Source organism: Sycon ciliatum, chromosome 6, assembly GCF_964019385.1.
Source record: "Sycon ciliatum chromosome 6, ocSycCili1.1, whole genome shotgun sequence".
In the NCBI taxonomy this organism is placed as follows: Eukaryota; Metazoa; Porifera; class Calcarea; order Leucosolenida; family Sycettidae; genus Sycon; species Sycon ciliatum.
Genome location: NC_088648.1, coordinates 20,648,373 through 20,659,407, shown reverse-complemented (window position 1 = coordinate 20,659,407; position 11,035 = coordinate 20,648,373). Strand labels below are relative to the sequence as shown.

Below are 11,035 nucleotides of genomic sequence, written 5' to 3'. Positions count from 1 at the left end.
ACTTCCCTCGTTCGAGTCCTGGTTAGGACAGTTTCTTCACATTTTTTTCCTTTTTCAACTATTCAACTCGTCATCACCATCCTCAGTCCTTTCGCGTTGGCATCGGCGTTAGCCTAGCCTTCGCTTGGGCCACACCCAATGTTGGACATGACCCCAGAAGAGAAGGGGAGAAAAAGGGAAAGAAAGCAAAACGAAAAACGAAAAAAGGGAAAATATAGATGAACAAACACTTGATCATTTGCATACTATTCAAAGACACCATTCAACCACACATGTATTTAATACTAAAATGGTAGGTGGGGGGGGGGGGGAGACTTTTACAAAGGATTAAAACAAAGAGAAGCTAGAGAATATCAGAAAAAAATCATAACTTGGTGCATCTGATTCATTGGTTCAACTGTGTTAAACTGCTATGCTTGGGATAGAGATATCCTGCTCCGTATTTACCTTAGCTCATGAGGGGTACTATACAGGTCATTCGCTGCATTGTCAGAGCCACAACGAGGGGGGGTGGATAAAAGAACGAGATGATGATGGTGCCCTCTTGGTTGAAAATTCGGAGAAAATCTGCTTGTGTGGTGTAGCCAATAACTGTTTGTGTGTATGTGTGTGTGTGTGTGTGTGTGTGTGTGTGTGTGTGTGTGTGTGTGTGTGTGTTGGGCTGTTTGTGAGTAAGGTTGAGAACATGAAACCATAAAAGTAGACCTAAAGCAAATAATTAGCACTACAATCATGTTGATGATTTGTTTGAGAAAGCTTTCCTCCTTGTTTATTTGTTTGTATACTTTATTTGAATTCGCTAATCCTAACGCGCACAAATGCTCAATGACAAGCCAGCGAATGTGTTATTGTGTTACAGGGAAGGAGGGTTGGGGAGAAAATAATGAGAAAGAAGAGAGAATGGTAAATATCTCAATGAAGGTCGAAGCGTGTAAATGGTAAGAGGAGGAAAGACGATAAACCATATCTTAAACATATTGCGGATTAGGTGAATGCAACTGCAAAGCCACCATAATATTATACTGTGCGGTATAATTACAAACGATCAATGACTTCTACCTGGAGTCCCAGGCCGTTGGGTAAAAATAAAATCCAAAGATATGCATGCGTATTGGATGGGATGAAAGGAGTCCCATGTCAAATTGTGTCATAGTGGGTCTCGTCGGAGCTTGTTCCGATGCCGTACGCATCATTCTCCTTCAGGTCGGGCAAGTCAATCTTGTTGCACAACTCCACTGGAGCTTGGGTAGTCTCTACCCTGTGCTCCTGTGCACGACGCTTGAGAATGCAAACATATATCACCGTGGGAATGAGAAACCCAGCCAAGAAGCTTGCAACACCAACAATGATTGTTGTGTTTGACGTTGCACCGCTTGAGTCGGACGAGCCTGGAGAAGAAAAGGGATGTGTGTGGGAGGTGGTGGGGTGGAAGCAGTAAGAAAACAATATCAGCTCGCGCAAAGTTATGCTGCCGATAACTCTTCCGTCTCCAATACGCCGTATTTGCATTGAGGCATAATTAAACGATAAAGGACAAGATTGCAGTATACAAAAATGTACGCACTATGCTGCACTAACCGGCTGCTGCTGATGATGATCCTTGTTTGCACATAGGAATAGGTGCAGACCACACACCAGTGGTTGAGCAGTGCAGTAGAGCAGTTCCGATCAGATGATAACCTTCGTTACACACCAGGACGGCAAGTGTTGGGGAAAAGTCGTCATTCAGCAGTGCCACCCCATTCTCTACGCTCTGAAATACTTCACACGGAATACCTGAGAAAGATCACGAATAGAAGAGCATGGGAAACGTGGTTCTGGCAATCGGATCAATCGGTGAGATGGTGGTGGTGAGATGGTCATAGAACTGATATTATCCAAGGAATTTTGGAATAGATTAACACCTGTATGCGGGCATAGGCCTGGCATGCAGAGAGAGGTGAAGATGTGTTTGTTGTGTGTTTATACTACTGCCGGTGACTAGTTAAAGTGTAGGCATCGGAACTGGTATTCCTAGAAGGGAACCGAAACAATGCTGTCCTGCTACGTGCATATATGGATGGGAATGTACTGTAGAAATCACTCCAAGACTATAGCTAAAGTACAAGCCGGATCGTTCATAATAATGGAAAACCACATCCTGGATCAGGTTGCTGAAAACAGCTGTCACAGCCACTGGCATACAGCTCATAGTAGCCATCTAAACGTGAGTGATTTTCGTGCGCAGGAAACGCGTTATAACACATGTATAAGCAGTGTTTTGCAAGCAGAACCAAAGAATATTATCGTGTGAAGGAAAAAAAAGCGAACACCATGATTCACTAGCAGAAGATGATCATTGGTCATCTCTCGTCATGATACAGTTCATTCAGCAGAGAGAAGGCGAACTGTCAATCTGGAAAGTTTATCAGATCAAACCTTTACTTTATCTTTCGTTGAACTGCAATAGCACAGTACAACAAACGCAGTAACAGGCGTCAGTGATGAAGGTGGCAGTGCCATCAGAATAGACATGTCGACAATCTAACCTGATTTGACGCTATCAATAAAAAGCATCCTGACGGACACGTCAGTACTAATTTGGCACACGAAAAACCAAAGCAACTCACGAGTACATGTAGTGTTCGTCCAAGTCCCGTCGGCTTCGCACAAGACGATGCCACCACCTGTGTAGCCGCTTATGCATTGCACGTATATGCTTGATCCAACCAGGTAGGGTGGAGTGCCATTAAGCACTACTACGCCGTTGGAAATGTTGAACTCATAGTTACAGGTAGTAGCTGATGAAGGAATGAACGAAGAAGATACATTATCATTATGAACATCACGAGATGGACACTGCACAGGTCTGAACACACGTTTTCGTTCAAATATGCCTTGCGTTCCAAAAGGGGTACGAGCAATGCCAACACCATGGGTAAAATATTAGTCATCGTCCTGGGAATATCGCTCGAGTTCTAGTCCTGGTTTTGGTTAAATTGTCTATAATGGGAATACAAAATTCCTGGGCATATCCGAAAATTATAACAAACAAAATGAAATGGAGGTTGCGACTTCGGCGAGTTCCAGTGTGGGAGCAAACCCATTCCTAAACAAAAAGAGACAGAGAAAAAGGGGAAAGCTGGGGGAAACAGACAGGTTGCCTACAGATGACACTCGGAGACAGCAAGTGTGGCAGAATATACATGAGGGTCATACCTGCTCGACTTGTGGCGATGCCCAGCAAGGCATGCCACGCGTATACCAAGTCAGGGGTAAATGATATTCCGTTCGGCTGAGTTACCATATCCATAGACAGTAGGTGTATCGTCACAACCATTCACAAAATACTGCAAAGAACGGAACCAAAGATTTCCAGTAATAATTATTGGTTTCGGTCCTTTGCAGTGCTGTGGAAATGCGTGTTTCAACTCAAAACCTACCCACACATGAAGCTGCATGATACTGTCCCCCGAAATTACTTCTTAGTGTAAACAGCTTCTTAAACATTGCTATCCCCTGCTTCTTTCCTTCATAGTCAAAATGTCTTGTTACTCACAAAGACAGTTGCCCAGTGTGTGAGACCAGGAACCATTGCTCACACAGGTGGTAGTGTTGGCTCCGTGTAGATTGTATCCAGCGTTGCATGCTACATGCGCTGTTCCGCCTCGCAGGTAACCCTGCACGGTCACGTGACCATTCGTCACTCTCGGCGGGGAAGTACACTGATACCCTGGACACATGGAAACTCGCACAAATGCAAGGAGGAATTTGTTGAGCCACTCAATGTATCACAACGAGGAATCCATTAATATTTAAAGAAAGCCACAGGACGGGCATCCGTATGTCTAGTAGCCCATTTCCATTAAAATCATGCATGCAAAAAGCCAAAAGGTATGACATAGTTTGATAATTATTGATGTTGTTTACTAGCAGAAAAATATAATATACATTGGAACGAGTTATGAAGCAACTATCCACGATTGTACAAAGATAAAAAGCAATCGGAATGTGCGGCACAAAACTGACAGGCTAGTGAGACATTCAACCACCTGACACTTACATGTTCATGTAACTCTAAACAAATCACGAGTAGGCAAACCAATAGGCTTCCGACTGGGAAGGTTCACGGTTAGGTAGGACCGATTTACATTTCTTATTGGCTCAGTATCTGAGTTGCTTTGATGTTGGTGTATTCATCAGCATACATTGGGTTGTATCTTAGCAATAATATTAAACTACTTGAAAGTCAGCGATAACATTGCACACACTGACTGGTGGCATTGACGTTCTACGACAAACTATCAATAGCTGTAGCATGTCTTGGCTCACCGATATTGACAATTTTAGATTCTCTAACAGAATTCATGCGTCATTTACGTATTTACATTGCAAAGTATCAGTTCGACTGCACTTGTATCCCTTTGCTGTGCAATTATTGATTTACACTGCTTGTTCTTTCACTGTATCGTTTGTACAGCATCCATCTTTGTCCGAACTCATTTTGCTCACTTTCTCTTTTCACAACTCCAATGTTCATTGTGAATACCCAAATAGGAGATCCCTCCGATAGCCGTCAGCCTTTGGTTAAATTAAATATAGATTATTATTGGATGCGCACTCCAAGCCTACCGGCTTGGAAGGCTCTAATTTGTAGGAATAACATAGAAAGTGATCTTGAAGTTCCGTTGTCCTTTTCTTTGCAAGACATTAATCCTTTGCTCTCCATCCGAGTAATATGTTTATTCCTTTCTATTTGCAAGACTCACGTTTACACGTAGGAAGCGTTGTGGCGGTCTTGTTGCTGGCGCATTTGACGATTGGGTCACCAACGAGCTCAAACCCGGAGTTGCATTTAGTAGTGTGTGTTGGTTCAGTTGAGGACGTTATTCCGTGAGAGATCGCTGGTGGAGTGCATATGAAAGCTGCCATGCCATTCCAGTAGAAGCGATTGAAGGATCGATTCACAAGAGGAGGACACCAGCAGTAACTTATTAGAGTTCATGTCAATTTGTTCCCTCACTCTAACTCCTTGAAACGCATATGCAAAACATGTACTTCGAAGTAGCTGATTACAATTCATGTCAATAATTCCATTACTCTAGGACTGCGAAGGACATGTACAGATACATGTGCCTGCACTCACAGGACAGATTCTGCTTGACGGTTGGAGGTGATCTGACTCATTTTGGTGTGAAAATAGTTCTAAAACCATTTGATTTCTTTCCAACCGTGGAATATTTCATAATTATATTAGCCAATCGTCGTCAAATCATCAGTCTCACTACTTTTCACAGATATGTTTTCCATCATCGTGATTACCTTGCTGATTTCCATTTCAAGATTACGAATAGTGAGGGACGACCAAATAATATCATTCTTCCCAAATTTAAATCATTGTCTAAGTCTCTCTTCATGTTCCGAACTGCTATTCTATGGAACTGTTTACCCCCAGTCTAACATCGGAAGCCTCGCTCTATAAGTTCAAAGCTACCCTCAGGAAATTTACAGCTGATCATGCTTATGCAATCAACGGAATTCCGCCACCTTGCAGTTGAATTTTCCCATTTCTCTCCTCATCAATCCCTACTTGTCTTTGTACATACATCTACATCTACTGGTCTTTCAATCAAATGAACTCCTCGATAGGCACATTGCCTTTGGGTCATTTCATAATAATAATAATAATAATAATAATAATAATAATAATAATAATAATACTGAGCTTGAATACAAACTCCCCTGTCTCCCCAACATAACACTCCAGACTGGTATTTTCCATTATGACCGGGTCATGAGGGTTTGTGACTGTTTGACTGGTCACAGGTATGGTTATCCGTCATTGGGACGTGACTGGTCATTGAGTCCCACATGTAAAGAATCAGACTAGTGCCCCGCAGTTCACCTTGATGGCTTTTCGATATGTATACAAGGGTCCCAAGTTCAGAATTTCATTCCCGTTAGCGATGAAGAACGCAAGGTCGTCCTTTTTGATGGCCGCTTGCATTTCAGCGTTAACGTGGGCTTGCGCACCATAGCCTAGAAGAAGGAGGTAATTTAGTGGGATAAAAGACAAGATAAGGCGAGGTAGAATTGTTGAGGAGAGAGAGAGAGAGAGAGAGAGAGAGAGGCATTTCAGATGGCTGTGAACATGATGCAATACTTTGGAGGGGGGAGCTTCACGATGGAAATAGTTCTGAGCTATTAGATGGAGTCTGTGGCCCAAAGCCACTGGTTTCGGCGAAGGTCGTATTGGACATTCGTTTTTACGGATTGCAGCCCCTTGTGAGATGGTGGTTTGGTGAAGAGGGAGAATGGCAGCGTGTTCCAGTTGTTGATTATGTTGTATGGAAATGAGCACCTGTAGAGAGAACAGTTGGTAGGGGTGAGAAGCAGACTGTTGGCATTGTCTCTGGTTACAGGTGGGGCATGTTGGACAAGGTGAGGAGGTGGGGACCATGGATCTCAGCAGAGGAGGACCTGGTTGTCCCCGTAGCTAGTAGAAGAAAGTCAGCGCCGCCAGTGTTCGTTGGACCTCGAGGCTCTGTAGCAAGATGTTGGGTCCCAGGCTGTGGAGGGCGCGCCTCTGCACTCCGTTTGTATGGTGTTCAAGGTTGATGGGAGCACCTCCCATCCAGACAAGGGGAGCTTACTCGAGCAGAGGCCGGACGAAGCCGTGATCCACGGCAGTCTAGAACGTGAGCAGCTCTATGTAGGAGGCCAAGACGTGAGTTCGCCCGCGCAGCAATTGCCTGGAGATGCGTGGAAAAGAATAGGTTGGAGTCAAGCACAACTCCGAGGTGTTTCAGGTGTGGCTGCTGAGGTATGACCTCCCCTCCAAAAAGTTTATTGCGGGGATATGCATTGTGCACTGGTCGTAAGTGAGTAATGAGATTTTAACGATCAAGATTAAAACTATAGGTTTCCTCATAGCTTTTTAAAAAGGATTCTGCGAAACAAACTCACGCTGGCAAGCTGGCATCGGAGTTGTTTCCGTATCAGAGATGCAGGTGATCTGCACATTCCCAACTAACTTGAAACCGTCCTTGCAGCTGGCCATGAAATAAGGAGAAGTACCGAGAACCTGTCCATCGGCCAAATGTGGAGCAGTACAATTGTTGACTGCATTGTGAGGGACGACAAACAACAAAAAATACAAAATACTTCTCAAATGCGCAGTAACACAGCCATCACGTGATCACATCATCACATCATCACAGGGCATACATGAATGAATACAGTACAGGTGTAGTACGCAATGTCAAACGGTATAGGGATGACTATCAAACCATCTATCTAAGACTGATGACCATAATACTTCACGGTTCGCGTGAGACCCAGTCAGACAGAGTATCCCCAAGGATGGGAACGCCACCACTCTCAGACATCGAGGGGGGGGGGAAGGGAAAGATGCAGAACAGTTTAACTGGGAGATGGGTAGATATGGATTATTTAAAAGCCGACATTTTCGTCCAAAGCACCCATGTTTCATCTTTGCAAGGCAACGAAGTCCCAATTCACTGGGGCTCGCAACACGGATGAAGGTACGCTTCCGCCTCCTAGCAGGACGCGAACCTGGAACCCTCTGTTTCTCTGTCACGGTATTACACCATTCCAACAATGACACGATTTCTGACTGCTGTGCAAACATATTATACTTCGAAGAAGCTTCACCTTTGCATGTGCTACTTGAGGGCGACTTCCAGGCAGTTGGAGTGATTTGTTTGTGGAACCCCACATATGATTGACAGGCACGATTGCTGGGGCCGTGAAGTCGGTAGCCAATGTTGCATGTGTAGAAGGCCTCTGACGGGAAAACAAGTCCTGATGGATACGTGATAATCCCATTGGTGATCGGAGCCAATAACGGGCATCTGTTCGTGAGATCTAGAAAATTTAAAGCACAATGCAGACAACAGTTTATCTAGCACACACACACACATCACCCTGCACCATATTCCAAGTACGCCAGTTGCAAGAAAAGCACTCCAATCTGCCAATCCTCTTTATCTACGCCCACACATTGTATCGTATTGGGACGATAGCGGACAAGACTTGAATTAAACAGATTAAAACTAGAACCAGATAACTGCTATTTTAAATTTGGACTTCACGGAGATTTTCATAGTTTTAGGAAATTAGAGGCCACATGCCACGTACTGCTCTTTTCTCTCCGAAACTCAACACTTGCAAGCCAGATATGAAGAAAAAAGCTAAAGTCACACCACCGGTGCTCGTGGCATGTGGCCTCTAATTTCCCAAACCTTTGAAAATCTCCGTGAAGTCCAAATTTGAAATTGCAATTTGTATTTGCTCGCAGTGGACCTAGTTTGATGCGCTCCCCATGATATCAAGCGAATAGCCGAGGGCCCTCTTGATTGGTGTGAGTTGCCAGTATGATGCAAGCCAGACATGGATTGATCGAAGAAGGATAGATAACTGCTGATTCAACAAACCACGCTCTCCAAGCTACAGGAGATAGACCAACTTGGCTTGGTATTGTTGACAGATGCGTTATAACTGCTTCTGCCTCACCGACTCGGGGAAGATGAGATCTTTGTATATTATTATTATTATTATTACACAAGGCGGAACAACAGAAACCAAAGAGCTTTCCGTTCCTCCGAGTTTCGTGTTCGAAAACACTCATCAGACGAAACAAAATTATACTTATGATATTCGCTAGTTAGATAGGGTAATTGTAATGTAGTCTAAGGCAATGTTTCAACAACGAAACCTGATGAGATAACACCAGCGCTGGAAATTCCAGCCTGGAATACTAGAAGTGCAAGTGTCATGGCTGAGGCATATTGCTATAACCGCTAAAGCACATTCACTTCCGCGCAGCAACGGTCAAACGGCACTTGGCGAACTTGGCTGTATCAAAAGCAACTGGACCGGATGGCATCTCTGCTCGTGTGCTCAAGATGTGCTCATCTGAACTTGCAGACCCACTGGCAAAGCTCTTCGCCCTCTGCTTCTTAGCCGGTGTGCAACCTGGGGCATGGAAACTTGCCCATGTAGTCCCAGTCCACAAACGGTCCTCCAGATCTTTGGCATCGAACTACCGACCAATATCACTGCTAACGATCATGTCGAAAGTCATGGAGGGCATTGTAAACACGCAACTGGTTAACTACCTAGAGAAGCATGAGGTGTTGCCAAACAGCCAGTTTGGATTCCGAAGTGGTAGAGGAACCGCAGATATCTTAACGGCTCTCCAACATGAATGGGTCCACACCATAAGTACTGGCGGTTGTGTCCAGGTCCTCGCCGTGGATATTGCCGGTGCGTTTGACCGGGTATCGCACACAGGAGTGCTGTACAAAGCAAAGCAGGCCGGCGTCGACGGACGCCTGCTTGTATGGCTACAGGACTACCTCACCAACCGAAACATCCGCGTTGTGGTTGGAGGCCAGACGTCAGATGCTCAACCCATCCAGGCTGGTGTCCCCCAAGGCAGCATCCTAGGACCCAGCCTCTTCCTTCTATACACCTGTGACATTGAACAATGTTTAACTCCAGGGACGCAGCTGAGCAGCTTTGCAGACGACACCACACTCTACAGCTTAGTACAGCCAACTGACGATCTCCAACAGTCCACCGCCTCCCTCCAAGGGTCCCTCAACAGTCTTGAGGAGTGGGGCCGCAAGTGGCGTATCTGTTTTGAGCCAGCCAAGACACAGCGCATGACTCTACATCGCAAGCACGTTCCCCCCTGCACTCCACCAGTCACCTTTGGAGGTGAAGCACTCCAGGAGACAGATACCCTGAAGCTGCTGGGAGTCATGCTCGACCCTACTCTCTCCTACAGAGCGCACACTCGCAGTGTTGCACTGCGCGCCTCCCAAAGGCTGGGTCTCCTACGAAAGGCAGCACCCATCCTGGACGACCATGGTCGAGTGACGGTCTACAAGGGATTCGTGCGACCCCTACTTGAATATGCCCCACTGGCCTGGTCGAGCGCAGCCGCAACTAACATGGCCCAGCTGGACAAGGTTCAGCAACGTGCCCTGCATTTCCTGAGACCTGGAACCATCCTCCAAAGTCTTCAGCTTCGTCGGATGGTGGCAGCCCTGTCATACTTGTTCAAGCTGCACTACATTCCAGGGCCTCCCCAGGTAAAGGCCATGCTGCCACCAACCAAGCCCCCTGCCGTAGCTAGCATGTGCACACGGCAAAAACGTCAGACGCACCATGCCGAAAGTCGGTGGAGTTGATCATGGCAAACCCTGGCGCTACTTTACGGCAGTGATTCCCAGCTGCAGTTGCGTTCATGGGCTTTGTAGACCAGTCCAAACCACTAATGTAGTATAGACCAGTTGGGGAGTTGCAATTGAAATGTTCTGAAGATAACCAAAGCAAGTAATACAAAAAAGGTATTGAGCTGCAGAATGAATCCTACCATCCTCTGATTTAATGCAACAATACAAGTCATATCCCCAGTGAATACTCACCCACGTGTTGGCCTGCCGATTGAAGGGCTGTTATGCATGCTAGCAAGAGAAGCCTGAGCACTACATCCTGAGTACTGAGCGACATACTGACAGCAATCCGGGCTCTTCCGTTGACTTCTTTCTGAAACGTAGCACAACGCAGGACACCTTTGTTTGTAACAAAGTTAACTATTATTATTCTTGAACTCGGATAATGAGCCAGTATTAAACGACATGATGTATAATAGAAGAAGAAAACACCTGGGAATGAGTTATGATTCAACTTATGAAGCAACTGTCCAAGACTGTACCAAGATGATAAGCAGCCTGAACGTGCGATCACAGGGCACACAACTGACAGGCTACTGAGACATTCAACAACCTAAGACCTGCATGCAGCTCAGACACATCGTTCACAATAGTGTCATGCATGAGGAGTGCCGTTAGATATTGGCGTCTGGTTTTGTACAATCCGTGTCGCAAAGCTTCCCCATCCTTTTTCTCTGATATTGCTGACCCAGCGAAGTTGGGTGGTGTGTTGCTTTGCTGCTTCGAATTGTAGTTAGACCGCATTGCCCTGTTATTAACTGGTCTCGTCTTCGTCTTGTAGCAGTCGGCAT

General features: G+C 45.5%; 1 protein-coding gene across 1 annotated transcript; it reads right to left on the bottom strand.

Moving 5' to 3' along the window:
* Positions 1-73: 73 nt before the first annotated feature.
* On the bottom strand, positions 74-10,536 carry LOC135818894 (sushi, von Willebrand factor type A, EGF and pentraxin domain-containing protein 1-like). Its single transcript, XM_065332088.1, has 8 exons — positions 10,437-10,536; positions 7,654-7,866; positions 6,946-7,101; positions 4,749-4,904; positions 3,539-3,712; positions 2,610-2,780; positions 1,579-1,776; positions 74-1,388 (listed from the first exon to the last, which is right to left on the bottom strand). The coding sequence occupies exons 1-8, from the start codon at positions 10,519-10,521 to the stop codon at positions 1,138-1,140; spliced, it is 1,404 nt and encodes a 467-aa protein (XP_065188160.1). The 5' UTR covers positions 10,522-10,536; the 3' UTR covers positions 74-1,137.
* Between the last annotated feature and the right edge of the window lie 499 nt (positions 10,537-11,035).